Raw genomic sequence first — 21,309 nt, forward strand, 5'->3', positions numbered from 1 at the left:
TCTGTAGAGTTTCATGTAGATTTTTAAAAAAAACAGATTAAAAAGTAAAAATCTTAATTTTATCATTTTTTTCTAAGAGGAAAGGTGTTTCTTGCCAGCAGCCTTATGAGAGCCAAATACATAATTTATGAGCTATATTGTTGCTTGTATTAATTGACATTCATTGATGTGACTGTAAGCAGTAAAACTGCAAGCTACAGCTTGCCTGCAGGAGGTGGGCTCCCAGCCTGCAGTATGGAGAGATTTGGAAAGGTACAGTTTCTAAAAACCAAAACTGTAGACATCCAAGCTAATAACTCAGTTTTTTGTTACTGAAAATGAAGGTGTTTCCTATTCAGCTTATTGAACTGCAAAGATAGCTCTGTTTTCCTCTCTGGAAGCTGTCTGAACTTGCTGTGGTGTGGGATGTGGAAGAGCTGTTGCCAACAGGACTGTACGCCGGGTCAGCTGCTCTGGATGAAGATACCCATGTGAAGACTGTCTTTTATTGGATTGGCTCCTTGTCTCTCTTAGGCTTGTAGGATTCTGGATATACCTACATACAGGGCAAGCTATGATCTTCCAAATATGAAATCTTTGTTGTTCAGGTTCCTCATCCTCCTGTTTTTGCAAGAAGCATTCTCCGTTTTCAGTACTGTAAGGTGGGTGGTGCTGTGTGCCCAGCTGCTCAGGTGACACTTCTCTGGCATGGTCATAGACACCGTGGTAGCACAGCTCAGGAGCCCACAGAATTCAGGGATAGCCAGAAGGCACTTACAGTATCTTTCCTTACACTGTAAAAGCAAAATCCATCACTTTTGTCTGCACAGCATTTTAAGCTGTGCAGGCCCCTGAGGCAACAGATCCGCATTTCAGCAGCAAGATAACTTATTAGTTGTTAAGATTAGCCAGCAATTTGTGGCAGATTTCTTCCCCAGAGCCTGCAGCAGCTGGGAATTGTAGAACTGGCTCGAGGGGATGTGACAATATATTTTATTAGTGAGTGGGGTTGATCTTAGTCTTCATTAGTAAAACTCTGTTGGTTCCTTTGCATATAGCACAAACGCTACTGAATAGTTGTTTCTCAGCTGCAGTTCAGTGTTGGAGAACTATAGGTTATCCAGGATATTCTTGCTGCTTTTCCTTGGGACTTGAAACAAATGGAGCAGCACTTTTTGTTGGTATTTGGTTTAGATGTGATATTTATTAGTTTCTCCTTGTTTCATTTGATGGGATAATGGAGTGAGAAGGCAGTAAATGAAGTAGTCTTCAGTGTTTGTGATTAGACAATATCACCTGTTTTCTGTAGAAGGATTGTTGGTCTCTTTTTTTCCATTTCTGATGTTTTATTGTAAGATGATTTTGTGGGCTTTAATGTAAGTGCTGTCTCAGAGCATTATGTAAATAACAGAGAAGAATGAAGCAGCTGTATTTTTTTATGTGTGTTTTATGTCTTATTTATGTGGGGGGTGTACACCCACACTTATATGCACCAGGGTTACATAGGCTTACATTTTGCATCAACCGGCAAGTTGCTAATGCATTTAAGTGAATAGGATTAAAAATTAATGTAAAAAACAAGGCATCTGAGATAATCCAGGCTTTTTACTATTAAATAATATTTTTTTACCTTTTCTGCTTCCCCAGAATCTATTCAGTTTCTGGGGAATATTGCCCTTGAATGCTTTTTGAGTGGTAAGTACATTAGTTGCTGCTAGAGGATTGTCATAAGGGTCCAGAAATAATGATAATGGGCAGTCCTAGACCATATGTGGCTTTTTATTTATAATGCACATTATCATTTTTTTTAACTTATTAGCAGATAATTTATGGAGAAACAATTTGTCACCCTTTTCCTTCCAACTCTCCAAGCTTTTTGTGCAATCTGTGGGTGCCTGGGAATTACAGATTTTTCTTCTGCTAAGTGAGAGCTGACCTGTCCCTTGTCAGGAGAAATGTCTCCTCTGGTCCTGCCATTTGGTAATACCATCAAAATTATATCCATATCTTGCCAAGAGGCATAATCAAACTTCTGGGATTCCTCAGCTATCACAGTTTGCCAGTGTACTTGCCTACACACACCATTTATACTTAATTTTTTCTGGGGTAGCAATGTACCTCATGTTTGGAAGCTTCTCTTAAATTCATTTAAAGGATTAGGTAAGAGTGCAGATGAAAATATGGTAAAAGAAATTTCAGTTCTTCATTAAAAAGTCAGAAGCAAAGTTCCTGATAGGAGACAAATAGAAAAAGAAAACATTTTATTGGGATATTTAAAAAATCAAAGTAATTTCCCAGCCATTGCAGAAGATCCTAGAGGCAAGTTTTGAGTACAAAACCAGAGATGATGTTTTAGCTAGGAATCACCAAACTCCTGCATCCCCTTTTCTGAATAGAACCTAAAAGTATTTCTGAAGTTGGGAACTCAGCTCCTCATCTTCAGTCCTCAGCAGGACAGTGCTGACCTCTTTCTCTCCTTTTGTTCAAGAAAGGAAGTTTCCCACCTTTCACTTCCTCCCCCCCTCCCCTTAACTCAAAGCTTCCTTCCTTTCTGCAATTTCTGGATTTCTCCCAGTGATGATGGGATGATTCATATTTCCCCAGATGTGAAATGTTAATGTGGGAAGTGGGATCTTTCTTCTGCCTCTTCAGGGGTTTCTCAGAGCCTGTGCTGCTGTTGAGTTTCTTAATTAACAAGTTTCTCCTGATTCAAATGGTTTTCCTGATGGTCACAGTGTTTTGGGGGCTGTTACAGTACTTAATAAGTCACGTCTCAGAGTGTTCATTGTAAATGCATCATAAACTTGGGTGGCTTTGAGAGCTTCTTGAAAACCACACAAAAGTTAATAATTTAGTCTGTAGACATAGTCAAATACCTTCTCCTCCTCCTGTCTGTTTTAGGGCTTGTCTTTTCAAGTTGTCATGTTTGACAATATCAAGATTTTTTGACAGAGGGGTATTTAGAACTTGTTCATGCAACCTGCTGGCTGGTGCACAGTTGAGAAGGTGGTAGTACAGGCCTGTGCTGCTTGTTTGTGGTCACTGTCCTGGCTCCTCCTCTCTGTTCTGTGTTCATTTGCTGATCCTGCAATGGGCTATGGACTCCATGTTTGCATTACTCCTGTGCATTCCCCAAGGTACCAGAGTACTTGGTTTGGTCATTTCTTGACTTTGTGTTTATTCCTCTCCTCCAGAGCCCCCTGATGAGCCCTTCAAGCTCATCACCTTTATTTTCCCATAAAAGTCGCTAAAAGAACAGGGAAAGGAAGAGTTGAAATAGGAAGAGTCAAAACCAAAATGGTTCCATGTTCAAGGCATGTACCAGCTTCACCTTTCTGTCATTAAAATGCTGCATCCAGTCTCTCAGCTACTGAGCTTGAAACTTTCTGGGCCAGGGACATCACACTCAGCCTTGCCTGTACAGCTGTGCCTCAGTGTCAGTGTTCAATAAATATCCATAGTTGCTTTTAGAATGTGTTGCAGCACTGAACTTGGTGGGAATAGAGACTTCCCTTTTCATCATATGGGCTAACTGCCGTGAGCTGGCCCTTAAAGAATCTATTTGATGTGCTATTGCTGTTTGAATGTGCTGATGTTGTTACACTTCTCATTAGCAGCAACATGCAACATTTCTGGTAGTTCACATTCTTTTTTTTTTTTTTTTTTTTTTTAAACATTGCAACCTTCTAGTTACAATCCTGTCAGTTTGGATAACAAGCCACTGCCTATCTGTTCTCACCACGATCTTGTCGTGTGCTGCCACATGTTCCTGGAGAGTTCTCTCTCTCTTGATTGCATATCTTGGCAACCCTGCTTTCGTGCAAACATCTCCTTAAGTTTCACTTTTTTCCATAAAAGCTTGAAAGCTACACTACCTGACCTGCTTAATCTAACAAGCCAACACTACTTGTTTCAGCTAAAGACCAGAGGTATTTGGGAAGCTTCTTCATGAAGTGCCCTCTTGTATGCTTGTTGACTCCCTTTTTCTCTCTTTCTAAACTTCTGCAATAACGTTTCTTTATTTACTTAGTCTGAATGGTCCTTGGGGCAGCTATAGCGTGGTACTGGCAGCAGCAAGCCAAAGTGCATTTTTTGAAGGGATTGAAAAAGTTCTCCTGTGGACAGGGAGAATATTAGAATGGAAATCAGCTGAGCAAGAAGAGCCAGCTGAGAGGAACAGTACTTTCCCTCTTGAAAGGACTGAGTCAATACAAAGACCAGGTTGTTTCTTCACTTGAGGGATATCAAAGCTGGAGCATTTTGTATGAAAGCTGTTTTCATTATTAAGTATAGAATTATTGTTTTCTGTTTCCTCATCTAAAGTAGTTAAGACTATTTCTCTGTGCATCTGATATTTTGTATTAAAAGTGGCCCAAATATTTAATTTGAGAAATGGAGCTGTCATGAAATACAATTGAATGACAGCAGAGAAACTAGTATTGGATAAAGAATGCACTGAGTGCGGCATCACAGCTGATCAGAAAGGACCCTCAAACTCTCAGCAAGAAATGCAATTTGTGTCATTATGTATTGAAGGACCTGCCTTCCACCTTAAAGATGTGAAAATCTCAACAGTCAAAACAGGATGCAATTGGAGAACAATTAAATTGGTCAAGTTTAATTTTTATTATTGTATGTTGGCATGTGGCTGTGATGCAGAGTGGCAGGGCAAAAAGGCATTGTAGCAGAGACCTCCCTGTGAATCCCAGACAGAGCCAGTTCCCTTTAGAAGCAAATAGTTATTTCTGTACCCTTAGAAACTCAGTGATGCACAGCACAGATCCAAAGCTTCGAATAGTTACCCTCCTGGTTAGCTTAGGGATGAAGATGCAGAGTATGCAGGGTAATAGAGCAAAGCAGTGCAAGAGAGAATGGGAAATTTGAATGAACTGTGGCTCATCCCCTGCCTGATCTACCATCCTCTGCTCTTCAGGAAGCCAGTGTTTCATCTCTTGTTTGTGGTCAGAGTTCCTTCCATCAGTGTCCATTTAATTTAGCCTGATGGAGTACCAGGTTGGAAAGAATAAATAGAATTATCCCACACAGCTGGTCTATTTTTAATGAACTTAATGGAGTGGAGAGTAATCTCTGAGGGGTTGCAACCCATATGATGTAATTCTGCCTTTTGCTTATGGTACATGCTACACAGAATCCTCCCACACATGACTGATGGTAAAATGGCACTCATCAGAGTTTCCAAGCTCTGCTTGTGTGCCAGAAAGAATGGAATAATGAAGTGTTTCACATGAGCGCTCTTGCATCTTGGGCACATCAGCAGAGGTATTTTGCAGAGGTATTTAGTAGGCAGTTTTAACCAAATAAGAAAGTAGATCTTGGGTGACAGTTGTGAAAACTTGGCACTTGAAAACAACGAAAAAATTATTCTTATTGCTCCTAGAGAATATAGCCAGCATGTAATTGATGCTGTCAGTGTATCAATGCCTTCTGGAAGGGAAGGACTGTGCAGTTGGCACCAATGCACCAAATAAAATCTGTGCAGGGAAAAATTGGAAAAAGCCCAGAGGATGTGAAGGGAGTGACAGACAGGACACTGTGTGATACAAGAGTATTTTAGGGTGGCTGTGAAGGAGGAAAAGGAAATGAGGTGGCACTTGAGGACTGAGTAAAAGTTGGTTGGGATTCTTTTTTTGTTTCAGGTGAATTTGAAACTTTGTAGTAGTTTAAAATTTATCAGATACTGCCTGTCCTAATATGAAATGCCCACTCAAGAAGAAAAATTGTCTAACAATGCAGAATTTGAAGTGTGCAATAGAGATTTGTTCAGGTAAGTTCATAGGCAGGCATTACTACTGACATCTTTCCAGTGTTTTTCAGGGTACCAAGATACACAGGTGGTATTTAATTGGAAATGGAAACCTAGTTCAGTGAGAGGTTTCTTAGCTGAGAAACAGATAGTAATTTAATTTGACTTTAGGATTTTTTTATCACTTTTAGTATGAGATCAAGATTATGCTTTTGTTATTAAGGTTTTGATGAACTCCTGAGTGAACCAAGAGTTCCCTGTAACAACTCTTCTTCAGTATACTCCAAGTTACACTTTCAGGTAATTCAGAAGATGTAATTCAAATAATGCTATCATAATTGTTAGAGTTTATTCCCTAGGTGGGATGAATTTTGTTTGTAAATAGAAGATGTTCTTGAAAAAATCACTAGAGTCTGTTCACTTTTACAGAAAAAACTTAATTTCAAGGAGAGAAGATTTTTAAGGAATATCATCCTCTGTGTATCAATATATGAACATTGTTCTTAGAAATAATTTTTGTTGTCTGATAATTCTTGAATTATTCTTTCTCCTTCTGTCATTCATGTAATAAGCTATTTAAAGTGAAACTGATCCCACTAAAAGGATTATTGATAATGAGATCTAGTTAAGAGACAATTACAAGGTTGGCTGGAATAACAGGATAAGAGGATAACTTGTGAGTCCTCCTTTTAAGTCTCTTGGTGTTTTATTCTCAAGTTGACATGTGGTAAGACTTTGAACAAACCATATGATTCATATGACTGTCCACTCTAAACAGCAAATGCATTTCTTCACGACAGCTCCTTGACTGGTAACGTTAATAAGGAAGCTGAGAATGAGAAACCAGCACAACTTTTTTTTTAAAAAAAGCTTCCTTATAACTCCTCTGGGAGCATGGTACCAGGTTGAAAGCCTACACTAAGTTCTACAATCTATTCCTGAAATTTCTTAGCCAGGTTTTTGTTTTTATAAACTTTCCAATGCAGTGGTTCAAGATGCTGTGATAAATGGCCAGCAGTTGGTCTGCAGGATCACATGAAAAACAAGACCCTGTGGAGTTTGCTTCTGAAGTGTTTCCATTTGAGAGTTTCTGATAGGAGTGTTTGGGTGTTCTATGGGCATTTGGCAGGCTGTGCTGGTTCTGTCATTGTAAATGCTCAGCTGCTGTAATTAAGACTGGGTTTAATAGGAAGAAGAAATGGAGCATTTTTATCAATGCTTTTATAACCAGTTCTTACATAAATTTTTACGTTATTTTTCTTAGATAGCATCAGCCTCTTTCTTTTTTCCATTTTCGAATTCTTTAAAATTTCACCTTTTATGGGCTCTCTTATCATTACTGTCTAACATTTAACAAGATGACTAATGTCCTGTCTTGCTGCTTCATATGGGCTCTTTTCCTCCTTTTATAGCTCTCTGCCTTTGCAGTGTAGATGTTGAAGAGAATTCAAGACAAAACGTGATACAATCTGGGGAAAGTGGTTTCCTGTTTTTCTACATACTGTCTCATTACTCCTAATGTAACTCAAACTTCTCTTCAGTAAAATTTTGGCCCTTGCTACTTAAAAGTTAGTTTTCCTTCCAGAGGCACCCTTGGGTCCTTTGCTGCAAAGCCCTTGTTCTCAGGGTTTTTATGAGTTAAACTGATCCCAAGCTTCTTGTGGTCAGATATTTTTTCAAGTATTCTCTCCAGTTACATCTCCATCATAGACATGTTTGAACACTTACTGTAATATTCTGCTTGCTGACAGTTCTGTGTGTCTATGGACCTTAGAGGATACAAGCTGAGGATCCATATGGAAACACCAGAGAAAATGAAAATGGAGATTAACTTTTAAAGAATCAAAATAGAAATCTGGAAAGCAAAGGTAAAACATACTTAATGGAATAGGTAGATTTTTTTTTTCCACATTTCACTTACCAAAACAGAAACATTATCTACAGAAAGAAATGGTCTTTAACATAAAATTGAGAAACTATATTTCTGGGCTGCAATGCTAACTAGCAGGAGTACACCCTTAAGTAAGATGGAAAGTTCCCACTGAGCATTTCTGAAAATGATGTAATCAAGCAGCTGCACCAGTACTCACTCAGCAAAGGGAACCTGAGGCTCTTTCCTCAAAGCTTTAAAGCTTTCCTAAAAACTAAAATAAGCTATTAAGCCAGGATGTAGTTGAAACATGGATGGGTTGGTGAGGCTGAATGGAAGACTGAGCATGAAGAATGTGCTGATCTGCCCAAGATGCGTTGGTTGATTGTTAACTTTCAGCGTGTGATTTCACCAAGACAAACTGTTACTTGTGAGTAGATGTATGTTTTCATGATGTGCGTACCGTCAAATACATTCTTCCTGATCAGAGACTTATTTTGTACAGCATGCTAAGAGTTTTTCCTCTTGACTTCCATCTGTTTCCTTGTCTTTCATTTTAGTATTTAATGTTTCCTTCCCAGCTTAGTGGTTTCCCTTTTGTTACTTTCTGAAGATTCTGTACAGGGACGCATATATGAGCCTACTTGTGCAGAGATAGGTTCATTGGAATGCACCTATAGCTTTATGATATGATGTTATGCTTTTTTAATAAAGTAAATGTGATTTGGGCAATGACTTCTCAGAAATACCTAACCCTCTAAAGTAACACTGATCAGTAGTTGCTTTTGGAAGTCTACTTCAGGAAATGGCAGATGTCCTGGATTTTGTCTTTAACAGTTGTCTTTCCAGTATTTAGAGATTTCTCTTCAATTATTGCTGGGGATTACATAAATGCACCATTGTATATACAATGAATTATATATTAATATTATTAATGGGGAAATTAATTGTGCCTTTGACATGATAGTAGGACTCTCTTATTTTTATGGAGTTCAGGGTGTTGAGCTGAAAACCTCCCAAGAAAAATAACAGCCGCAGTGAGAGTTTGCTATCATATGGTGCATATTGTCCATTAGAAGAGCATGCATGGCATTAAGTATCCTAATAGCTTTATTTCAGAACATAAGCTTGTGTGAACCAAAGGAAATAGCCTGTCTTGCCTTTCCACGCCTGATTAGTTTTTGCAAACAAATATTGCATATTGAAGAAGGTGATGAATTGGCACTAACAGCAGCCCTACATCATCAGATAAATAGAGGCAATCTTCTGGATAGGTTGTTCTGTAGGTACAGAATATGTTTTCTAAAACAGTCGTCTCTTTTCCCTTTAGAAAGCACTTGTGTAAGATTCACATCTTGAAAATTAACCGTGAAGAATATTTTTCTGTGTGAATTGTTAAAAACCCAACAATGCCACCTGGGCTCTGAACTCATCGACAAGGTGGGGAAAAGATGTCTTTGTTTAAGTACAATTCCTTATCTTACTAAAACCCAGACAGGAACATTGAGAACACTATAAACCAAATTAGTTTTGCAAAACTTGAACAAGGCTTTTCCATAAACAGAAGGGCTAAAAAGATGATAACTGTGAAAGAGCTCCAAGTACAGGTACATATTCTGTAGGTTCATCACTGAGATTTTCTAGGTGGGGTTGTACCAGTTTCCCATTGGCTTGCCTCCTGATTTCCTGGATTTCCTCTGCCAAGCGAGTGCCTGCGCACTGGGTGGCACCTCTCCCAGGACACTGCAGAATGGTTGCCGGTGCTTCCCTAGGCTGGGACTCCTCACTGAGGATGTTTGCTGGACATGGTGTCCATCACCATTCCTTTCTTATCAGAGACGAGACAAAGAAGCTGGCAGCAGCCACAGCTTTTGGGTGGGCTTTGGCACTTCCAGGTATGTGCAGGGAGATGTGTCTCCATAGTCAGTAGCCCCTCAGTTTTATCCAGGCACAGCTGCACTCTTGATGCCTGAGCACTCCTGGTGAGCCTGATAACATCCTCATTTTCTCTGGAGGGATCAGAAGAGCGTTTGCTTGGTATATCCTTTACCAGGTCATCTCCAGCTAACCTAAGTGATATTGATTTTTGGATCCTTATCACTAAATTAGAATCTGGGGTGCAGAATCAGTAAAAGAAGCAGAGTAGTGATTCCATAGACTGATTGAGTAATTGTCTGAGAAAAAAATGTCCCGTTCTCACATGTTCCATGGAAGCTTTGCAGTGGTGTACTTTCCCAGGGCAAGATTTTCCTGAAGATAGAAAAAGTAATATACCAGACTTGGGAAAAGTGTCAGCTGAAGATGCTTTGAATAAAAAGCTTTTTCAGAATTTCCAAACAATTATGGTCAGATGTTAACATTTCTTCAAGGATCCAGAGAAGTGCACAGATCCTCAAACAGATAGGAATGGCTTGGAAAAATGATTGTACTGTCACACAACATAAATGAGAAGGTTGGACAAAATGTTTAATCATTAATGGTATGTTATAAAACTCAAAAGTAACAGATAAATAGAATGTAATTATAAATAAACAAACAAAAAACCTTTCCACAACCACTGCCTACCCACCACCTGTTTAAAATTAGGAAAATGTAGAAATACTGAAACAAGGAGAGATATTAGAAAAAATAACAAACATCAGAAAGTTCTCTATGTGTCATCAGATACATCTGTATATTGGCATCATAAGATAATGTCATCAACAGTCCCTCAACTGAAATTTTAAAATCTTGTCTTGTGTAACTGAAGTTATTGGACAGCAGGAATGACTCTTTCCTCCCCAAAAGTTTTCCTGATATTTTTTGTAAGCATTTTTGGTTATTCTCACTTATTTGCTGGAAGGGGAACAACGATGTTAAAATGGAGATTGTGATGGTACCATTCTCCTGTCCTAGCAGCCTGGTTGTTGGCTATCAGTTATTCAAATAGTGAGTTCACCTTTCAGGGAGAAAATACGTGTTTGGTGGAACATGCGTGACCATAACCTTCCTAAGGGTGTGCACGCTGACAGTGCCAGCTTGGATTTCGGTAACAGTCATGTACTCAAGGAAAATTATCTGCTCTCTGTTATTTTTATCACAGTGAAAAATGAAATGGTGAGTCCTGTGCTTGTTAGTTTAAAAACCTTTCAGAATATCGAGCAAAAATGCACATTTTCAGATGGAGTTAAGTAAGTTAAAGACAATCTTTCTCTGGAAAAATATTCCTTCACATTTTTTTTACCCTCTATAGTTAAACTACATTATTTAAGGATTAACCTAGCCAGAAACTATGTAAAAGGGTCAAGAGGTTTCCATTATGATTTGCTTAACCTTATTGTGTAGACACTTTCTGTCAGGCCATTGGATTTCTGTAAGCCTTCTACAATGGTTTGAGAGACAAGGGAAGTTAATATTACATTTCTCACTACTGACCCAGCAGACAGTAGCTACTTCTGCTGTGGCTCCAGCTATACTGTTTGGTTTAGAAATTCCTGGCAAATTTGACAAATTAGGAAGCCACTGTGGCAAAGCGATTGTTGTGGGAGGCAAGCATGGCTCATCCCTTCCCAGAGACTCACTGCTCAGGGAGGAGCAGGTAATGTGCTGCTCCACAGCCCTTATGTTTACAATCTTTTTCATGTTTCAGCTCTGAATATTTCTACTCTTGGGTAAAAGGGAGTCTTCTGAACTTTTGCCCCTGTTTTGTCTCCTCAGTCACCTGTGCCCCTCTCTGGCACCTCCCTTCTCTACCAGCTGTTTAACATCCCTTCACTTTCCAGATTGCTTTTCCTGTTCCCACATCTATGCTCTTTTCAGTCTATATTCTCCACCAGCCACCTCCCTCATATGCATAAACTGAAGCAAATAAAGAACATTTGCTGTTCAGTGTAGTGATAGGGGTTAATAAGCTGGGCTATCATACAATTAATCTTCTCTATCTTGAGATGTCTTGGATGGAGGGCAAGTTTATTTAGATGTTTGTATGGTGCCCAGCACTGTGACACTGCTTCCTGATTAGAATCTCCAAAGTACTACTACAATACAAATAGGTTATTAATGTTGCTCTTATTTGGAATCATAGGGAACCCCCCCCTTAAAAGTATAAAAGTGGTTAAAGATTTTCAAAATAAAACATGCACATTTTTTCAGGAATGTTACAAAAAAAGGGGGAAAGGGTGAAGCACTTACTACAACTTGTCTTAATGTTCTTCTTGTCTTGGTGCTATGGCAGCAATTAAAAGTCAGGTTGGGTTTTGGTTTTGTTTTGAGATTTTTATTATGTGTTTGTTTGTTTGTTTACTCTGAATCTGGTAAAATTCCCTCAATGAAGTTTCAGGTAAGTAGTTATTGTTTTTAACCATTTGTAACAGTGCTGGAGAGAGACAGAATTTATGGAAGTTGAGAAGCTGAACGTGTACCCTGCTTATATAGATGTGGATAATCCACAAGGTTACTTGCTCACACAAGGAAGATTTCTGTGGACGCATCTGCCATTCTTCTCAGAAAAGCATAAACTTTGATTTTGTCTAGAGACTGAACAGACACTACTTTAAACAGAGAAGAAAGCTGAGAGTATAGAGTAGCAGCCTTAAGATGCTCAATAGAGTTGTTTTTATTTAGGAACATAGGGTTGGAAAGGACCTCTTGGGTTGCTATAAAAAAGTCAAAGTCATAATCATGCAACTCTTGATAAACAGTCTCTGCTGAAATCAAACCAAGCTGTTCTTTTTGAGTTAAATAGCTAACCCCCAGTGCAGAATGGGGCAGCTGTTTATTGGAGAAAATATATTAGATTAGAAATAGCCTTTGCATCCCAAGAGCTGTACACAATTTCGGATTTAGCTGCCTACCTGACTGCTGACTGTAGTGCCTACCATGGTATGCAATTGCTAGGGTGGGAGCACAGGGAAGCAAAAAGAGGATGAAAAAGTGTCTCCTTTTTTCCAAACAGAAAAAAAAAGAAAGTGCTTCTTTTTTTCTTAACAGTCCAGTTGATAGAAGGTTTGCAGCTGTCTGCATCTTCTGTGCTTGTATCACATACTGTGTCCCTTTTAAATGTGCTCTACTGTAGGAGGGGGTTAGCAAGCTTCTGGGGAGGACACTGGTCAGTGATCAGATCTGGTCATCCTCGATCCTTCAAGACGTGCAAAAGAAATTAACTCTTTCATAATCTGTAAAGTATTTAATCTTATAAACATCTTACCCTCCATTGTCACATAGAACATACATCTCTTTGCTAGCTAGTTTTTCCTTTTTTCTCTCCTCCTCTTCTGTCTTTGCTACTCATTCTGTGCCCCTCTTTTTTTATTATTTTATTCATAATTCCTTTCTTCTTTTATTTTTTATTTAATTAAAGATGCAGTAGTCAGAGTAAAGGGAACAGAAAGCAAGAGAGTATTAAAGCCAGAGGTCAACATAAATAAATGTAGCAATATTTGGTGCAATCTTAGGAACAAGAAAACTGAGAAGAAGAGATCTATCCTAGAGCTATGTTAATAGAGTAAATATATGAAGTTATTAAAACTACCCTAGAGCTAGGTGCATAGGTTAAATGTAGTAAATATATGCAATTATGTTACCTTTCACTCTAAGCATTAATGAATTTTCTCCAGCTATGCTTAAATTGCTTTATACTTGTTCTTCATAAAATTCATCTGCACGAATGTTCTTAAAGTGACTTTGAAATCTGCGTGTGTTGTTGTTCACAACAAAAATACAAAATAAATTCATTGGTGACAATGAACCTGTTCTGGGAGTGTGTCCTGGCATTCTGGACACAGACACTGTCAGAAGTTTCTCAGGCCTCACCCAACCCATTTCCACTGTAAAGGTAGCAAATGTTACATACAGTATATGTATATGTATATATCTCACTCTTCCAGAAAGAAAATTCTAGGTAAGTTTCCTTCTCGTTCTTCTGTCATGTACATCTCTGTATTATCAAACAGGTAAAAATAAGTGTTGGATTCTGTGCTTATTTATGCTGGTATACGTATTTGGGCCAGCTCCTTTGGGATAAACTGCACAAAATCCTTCAATGCAGTTCTGACAGAAATCACAAAGGCATCTTAACACAACCATTTTGATTTTGTGTAGTCAGAACAGTGTGAAGAAGCAGAAAGCAGTGGGGTGAGACCCCCGTATGTTCTGAGATCTGTGTGCTCTTGCTATGGGGCAGCTGTGATACAAACCTGACCTTCTCCCTGTTCCTCTGGCTGAAGCTGTATCCCTCTACAAATGGAGCATTTTCAAAAAACCATCCAAACTGTCTGACAGGTGAAATGGTATTTCTTGAGATGATGGAGCTGCCCAGGTATATCAACGGTGTAAATGGAGCAGGTGAACAAGGTAGGAAAAAACCAACCCCTGGTACCCAGGCAGGCCAGCCTGACTGTACCTGTTGTCCTCTGTCCTTTGTCATACAATGATTTGCAGCTTCACCCTGTTGTGATATGGTTTTTGAATTAAAGAAGAAAACCTTTATAGTGGAAGGAGGGGGGGCAGAGGGGGCAGGGAGCTCTTTGCTAGCTGCAAGCTGTGTTTAAAAGGTCAGTGGCTCCTGTTGCTGTGCTGACCAGTTGCTAGGCTGCTGTGGATTTCTGTGCTCCTTTCCCCAGCAAAAAGAGACCTCGTGATGAGGTGCAAGGTTATAGCCATGCCTTTTCAGTAAACTTACCTGCCCTTTCTGCTCACTGAGCAGACCGAGTAAGGGAGATACTCTCAGGAGCACTTGTTTTCTTTCCAGGGTTCTCAGCAGCTGCTGAAGTAACTGATATGTTATTTATCCTGCCATATTAACCCTAATGTATTATTTTGGGGAAACAGAGTCAATGTTTAGTGAGCTGTCAGGGCACATTGGGTAACTAAGGCTTTCTTAGGGATCAGCAGAGTATGTTGCCATCTTCTCCCCACTTGCATCTTCTTTGAACTCACAGCAAAGCACAATTTTAATGCTTTAGTGAAAATTATCTAGCAAATGTTGCAAATCTTTCATGAGATTGTCTTTTAACCCTTTTTTTTACCTGTCTCAAGTTGCAGGATCTTTTCATGCATGTGAGATGTGTTATAATAGCAGCCAGCACTGCCAGAGGGCATCAGGCCTCACATGCAAAAAGAGTCTTATCCTGTACCAGAAAGGTTAAGAAAAAGATGCAACATGAGAGAAAACTGAGGATTGGGAAGGGGGAGGACGTGATTGCTCAGGCAAAGTATGCTTTCTGCTCGTTCAGCTTCATTTGCAGAGTTCACAATTGGGTCTATCCATGATAAAAATAATTAGAAAACAGTAAGCAAATGAAGTTTTCTAACCTCAGAATGAAATTGTCAGGTTGATGTAATAAGTGCTTTCAGACATGTGCAGCAGGAGGAAAGGTAATTATTTAACTTGCCTATTAGTTTAGTGGCTGTGAAAGGCACAGTACTCCTTGAAGTGAGAGGGAAGTCAAGGAGTTGAGATTTGCATTGATCTGCTATAGGGAGGCTGAGTGGCCTATTTCTATCTTGGCCAGGCATTTCTTATAATATTGTTGTTTTCAGTTGCTTGTAACCTCATTAAATGTTTGCTGTTTGTATGTATGTTGGGAGGCAGGGTTCTGGGAAAATAACAGCAAGTAACCATGTAAGCAAATAGCTAATCTATGTTTGCTCAGCCTGATATGTCATCAAATTCTTCCCAAGCACGTTAATGTACAGCTAAAATGCTAACTAGAGCCTCAATCCCCATCTGAAGCTTGCCTGGGAAGTTGGGTGAGAGATCCAGGCAGAGGCCACAGTGCCCAGCTACTGCTATTTGTGCATTAAAATTAGTTAGGGCTCTTCCTGTGGAGATTGTTGACTCCTCTGAAAATTTTGTGTATATTTCTGCTTATTGAATGGTTACTGTTATCCCTTCTGGCATTCCTGGAAGTTACTCCTCCACCCACAATAATCAGAACTTGAAAAAAACCCTTCATTCCTCTAGAAGGGGCAAAGAAGGATACTGCTGAGATCCAAAATAAGAAGCTTAGCCTTGCCAAGACTCTGCAAAAGTGCTGCAGAGGTATGTCTGAATTGCTCAGGTTCCCTTTGTGGTGTTTCACATGCTTATACAAACTCCACCTAATTACATTATTTGTGATTGACAGGAAATCCTTGGGCTAAATTATTTGAACTTTATGAGTGCCCTGTTAATTCAGGTGGCTCTTGTGGATTCTTATGGGCTATTCAGTCATCCAGGTATTTGAACATAACATATTAAACTTGCAATAATGCAATAAATCCACCTTTGAGGCTGTTAGTATTAGGTGCAAAATGTGGTAGCCACATGGTGCAAAGCACTGGTACTGGCTCTGCTTGTTCAAGTGAATTTGGCAGGATAAGTTAATGGCAGACCTCACTGCCAAATCAGGGCTTCATGCTAGATTAGATAGCAGCGGGGTTTTTTTGTGGCTAGGTTAGACACATACACTCACAAAAGTGTTGAATTTTGTTTTCCATCTAAGCAGACAGGGATGTGGTGGTTGTTTGCATCAAACTGTGCTGCTTGATGATCTGGTCATTCACTGATCCAACATGAAGAATCATGTAACCACTGCCTTAGCCATCAGATAACTTGTTGATCCAGTGCTGGCACATATTTCATAAGGCAGTTGTTGCTTGAAGCGGTATGGAAAGGGATGTATAATTGACTCTATCAGTTAAAAATAAAAAATCAGTCATTAGTTCATGTCAGCTTACTCGAAACCTAACATAAACCCCACAAAATTGTCTGTCATCTGGGTGGAATCTGCACATGAGAAATATGGTGTGTTTACAAATTAGCCATGTGGGCTGGAAGGCAAATACACAAGGTGTGTCTTCTATGTCATGTGTCTGGCATCCTCTAAATTCTGACTGCAGACATTTTCAGCCTCCCTCAGATTTTGTGAGTAGTGCTATACTTATCTACAAACATGCTTTCTCATTTTACTGCATTAGCCAGTCTGTTGTCCCTTTTTTCCTCAATTTGTTTGTGTCAGAAGTTTGTTTCAGAGTATAATGGGGAGGAAAGGAGGGTGCAGGTACACAGTGTCACTGCTGTATGTTTGCCCTGAAGCAAATTATGTAAGGTAAAAAAAAAATGTGACTTTTTGCTTGAAATGTTAAGTTCAAGGCTTGTGAAGAGGGTGGTGATGTCCTGCTGGTCATGTGGGCACTTGCAGAGTCTTCTCAGAAAGCTCTGTCAGGTGCCATTGCTATTTTTTGCTGTGTGTTAGAAGATTATGTCAGAAATGACAAAGCATCCTGGTCTCCATTCCAGAGGTTTCATTGATCCTTTATGTACCGAAGTCCTAGTGATTGAATGCCTTGAAGATGAGGTTTGAAATCATAAACCCATTTGGGTTTAAGTTGCTTTGTGTGATTTTTCTTATCAGCTGTAGGAATGAACTTGGAAAGACTGCATCCAGCTGGGACTTTTTAAACTCACTTAGGAGCCTTTATCCATGAGATACCACTTTTTTTTTCCTTACAAAAGCTCTTGCAATCCCAGCCATGAATTCTTGTTTGATCTTTGTGAACTACTGTGACCATTGATACGTAATCTGAACTTTGCTATTTCATGTGTCCCATCTGAGATGTGGCCTATTCTTCATACAAAGAGGGAATGGTTTCCATAATCAGGCAGAGCAGAGTACTAAACATCTCTCCAAAGAGCCACGGAAGTGAGAAGCAAAACTCAAATGAGTTTTTATCATACCTGAGCTCTCTTCTGGTTCACTGGTGTGGGTTGTATTGTAATAGCACTTCAGGCTGAAGTGAAAATCACTATTGTGCTAGACTCCATATAAACACAGAGAATAACACAGACCTTGCAAAGGCTTTATAATACAATTTAACTTACGATGAAACAGATGTTTGTGACAATGGAGGAGAAGAGAACACTAAAACAGCATTAGTACATGTTCTGATGCTTGTAATGGGCATTTCTTTGGGCTCTGAATAATTAGAAAGCTTCATAGAAATATTTAATTACAAATAAATATTAGCAAAGCCTATTACATGAAGAGAGAAAATAGGACGGTAATTTTTAGTTCCAAATACCATACAACAGTTTTGGCCTAATGTAAAATGTGTGATACAGACGGACTAAAACAGAGGGAGAAGTGAATGGTACTTGAGGAGTACACAAAGACCTGGAACAGATATTTAATGTTAGCTGGTTGAGATTGTGTAACTGGATGGCAGTATAATACAGTTTTGGCATCTTTTGTGGATATTTTTATTCACTGATATTTTTCAAGCATATTGTTTCAAACATGGTTAGCTTGAGTCACAGCTCAAAAACGTTGATGAGCACACGTTTTGTTGAGAGGTTACGAATGGTTTTCTTTGCTGTTCACTTCCCGTGGCAGTTCAGATGCCTCATGTGACAGCACAGCCCCTGACTTTTGGACTTAACTCCTGTAAGTTGCACTAGGTTTTTCAGCTTTTAACATTTATGGACTGAGTTGTGTTGACACATAGGGCTTGATCCTACCCTGTATGATCAGGTGCAATTCTTGGGCTTTGAAAACCAAGCAGGTAGATTAGAATAAAATTTTTTATTCATTTACAAGCAAAACACTACCTCAGTTGTTTGTTTTTTTTTTTTTAAGGAGTCCACTGACTCTCTTGGTACAGTGTTGTTACAGGGTATTATTTACAGCCTAGTAGGATTTCAGCTAAGCTTTCAACATGTTGTGGGTTTTGTTTATTTTGCCATATCTGTTTTCTCCTACTTCACTCATCTTTGAATTTGGCAATCTGTGTATGTTTTCTTAAAATAATTTTGTAATGGCTTTGAGGTGCAGCTTCTGATAGGAAGGCCATTGACGAATATTTCTCAAAGGTTCAGTTGTGGTGATATTTAGGGTTGGCTCTGAGATGCCTTGCTGTTTTGGGTCAGGGATCTCTGGGCTTTACAAAGTCAAGCCTTGGCTATCACCTCTCTGAGTAGCTGCAAGAACCAAGAATGCATATTATTAGCCATATAGATGCTTTCTTGAATTGCCCTTTTGAGTGGCTCTGCAGGCCTCTGACATGCTGTAACAGGACACATTTCCTGTGAAGCCTGTGGTTCTTGTCAGTAGGAATGTTGCATATTTAGTATCTGTCATAGTTAGGTGATGTAGAAGCTATTTGAGCTTTCTCTCCAAGAAAAACTGAAAGGTATCCCAGATAGTTTACTTATGTCTTATAAATCTTTGATCCGCCCAGGGGCTAAGGGCTTGTTGATGATGGCAAAAATGTGGTCTGAAATCAACCACTGACAGCCAGCACTGCATGTTCCTGCACTGAGAGAATTGGGGTGTCTCAGACCCCTCGATCAAGCCCTGCCATACAGTCACTGGTGCAGAGGGAATAAGGGCTGTTGGTCCCGTGCTGCTGGTGACACCCAAAGTGTTGGCAAATCTAGCCCAATGCACATGACTCAGTTACTCATCTAGGGTCCCGTGGGTGTCATTTGGTCTCCTGCAGTGTCCTACAGAACCCAGTGTGTATTTAGAGACTACTTTACGGCCTGGATGCAGACACTACTTTGATTTAAGTGGATAGAAGAAGGGCATGGGTTAGCTCTAACCTTTGATGAATTGTTCATGCTCAGAAAATGAAGTTGCTGTGTCCTGCTGATCACAGCCTTCATCTGGGTTTTGGCTTGTGAAATAAGGAAGTCATTTTATCATCAGATGTGCTATGATTTTGCAGTGAATATTCCCTTTTAGTAAAAAAGGTGAAAAATGTATTCTCTCAAACAAAACTTTTGCACTAAGTAGATGGTTTGTGTGGAGACTGCAACTGAAAGTACAGTTCAGGCCAGGGACTGGCATGAGCAGGGGGAGCCTGCTGAAGGTAGATGGGTGACTGGCAGTGGTAGAGTGTGTTACTTACATGTTATGTGCTGGGACATGTAGGGGGGAATAGGGTATCATGTACTAGGATATAACTGCTGGGCAAATTACCATGAAAAGCATGGTACCAGAGACAGGGCCGAATTCTGATGGCCCTCTTGTTTCCAACAAATTTTCATAAACTGTATTTGGAAGAAATCTCTCACTTTTGTGCAGTAGAGCCGAAGCAGTATGTCCTGCCCAGTGTGCAGGTTACAGCATGTACAACATGCCCTGACTCCCTCTCTGCCTGTTTCTTCTCTCTCTCCTCAGATGACCAGTGACCCATGTGCCGAGCAGCCCCGGTCCATGCCTGGCATGCTGGCTGGAGTCAACCCTTGCCACTGAGGCCAGGAGGAGGGAGGAATCACCATGGCCTCATCCCAGCGGGCCCGGCACATTGGCCCTCCTGATGGAGGCTGGGGATGGATGATTGTTGCTGGCTGCTTCCTTGTCACTATCTGCACCAGGGCCGTGACAAGGTAAAGGCAACTGATGCTTGTCTTGCTGACCTGTTTGTGCCATTATATCTTTTTCCTTTTTTTCTTTTACCTTAGAAGGAGGGTTTGAGATCTCCCCTGATGTCCCACAGCTGCCAGGGTTATTCTGGTTAGGTACAAACTCTTGCTACATTTTTAAAGGCTTCCTGAAACCCTTGAAACTGTAGGGATGGCTGAGGGATTATGAGACCTCTGGTTTTAGTCTTGCCTCTTCTGACAGCTGCTCTAGCTTTCAGCACCCTCTGCTTGATTTCTTACAGAATCAAGATGTGGAGCAGGTAGAGCTATTTCAGGCTCTGGTGGTTTGGCTGGGGAGGGAGGAATCATGTAGGGTCACTTTGGGTTCACTGTATTCCTCTGACCCCACAGCCATGCTCATTTTTGCTAGTCCCAGTGAATTGGCTTCCTGAGTCTCTCTGAAAAACACATAAATAGCCCCTTCTCCTCCTGCAAGTATTTCAGGTGCTGTTCTGCCCTGGAGAAGAAACCCCTCTCTATACCCTTCTGGTATCCAAAATATGCAGAAAATATTTCTCGAAAATAGAAAGAACAGGAATAGATTTCTGCCTTGCATAAACATAATGCAATGTGGGATGAGATTACTTCCACAGTGACTTTGATATCGGCTGGAGACAGAGGAGCCTGCTGTGTGTGAACATGGACATTTAAGCTATATTAGGCAGAGAGATAAGCACCCTGGTAAGTGAGGAACACTGAATCAGTGTCTTGTTGGACAGTCAGTATAATGTAAATACAGTGTTTCCTACCTAAAGTTCATATTTCTTTTAAAATAAAGCTGCCAGGTTTAGGGATATAAAACCTAAGGTCTTGTACTTAAAAACATAAAAGAGGCATAGAAACACTGATACAGTGTTACTTAATGGATGCAAATATATCAATTTCATAACAGCAGTAGAGAATTCCTAGTGGATTTAATTATTTTTTAATGTATGGAATGTGTTACATCCAAGAAATGATCTAATGGCTGGCACACAGTAGACTATATAGAAGAATGAAGTATGTGCAAGAAAAAAAGCTGAAGAAAGTGGTCATTCATTGATTTGCTGGAGGGAAAAAGAGGATGAAAAGGCATCTCTTGTTGATCCAGGAATGAGGATGAAACTGTGCAGCTTTTAATCTGTTCCCCTGCAGAGACAGGTAGAACAGTAACACTTGTTAAGCAGAGCAAAGTAACATCTCTTGGAAGCCTTTCATTAAAATATTGGAAGGTCCACAGGCTCCTGCTGTGTTTTGATTCTCTGTTTGTCAGGATTTGCTTTGCACTTGTCCCTCCATGAACACGTTGGTAGTGTTTGCTCTATAGGTACT

The 21,309-nt window shown here is 39.9% G+C and overlaps 1 protein-coding gene across 8 annotated transcripts in view; it reads left to right on the plus strand.

Annotated features, from left to right (window-relative positions):
- Positions 1-21,309, plus strand: part of SLC16A12 (solute carrier family 16 member 12) — a 39,682-nt gene that overhangs the window by 9,640 nt on the left and 8,733 nt on the right. For all 8 annotated transcript variants that reach the window (XM_050338043.1, XM_050338070.1, XM_050338086.1 and 5 more), the window contains one exon: positions 19,754-19,962. In XM_050338043.1, coding sequence (XP_050194000.1) covers positions 19,853-19,962 — 110 coding nt within the window. In that variant the 5' untranslated portion in view covers positions 19,754-19,852. The remainder of the gene's footprint in view (positions 1-19,753; positions 19,963-21,309) is intronic.

The sequence above is a fragment of the Myiozetetes cayanensis genome, unplaced genomic scaffold (genome assembly GCF_022539395.1).
Source record: "Myiozetetes cayanensis isolate MyiCay16 unplaced genomic scaffold, myiCay2020 scf10, whole genome shotgun sequence".
NCBI classification, from domain to species: Eukaryota; Metazoa; Chordata; class Aves; order Passeriformes; family Tyrannidae; genus Myiozetetes; species Myiozetetes cayanensis.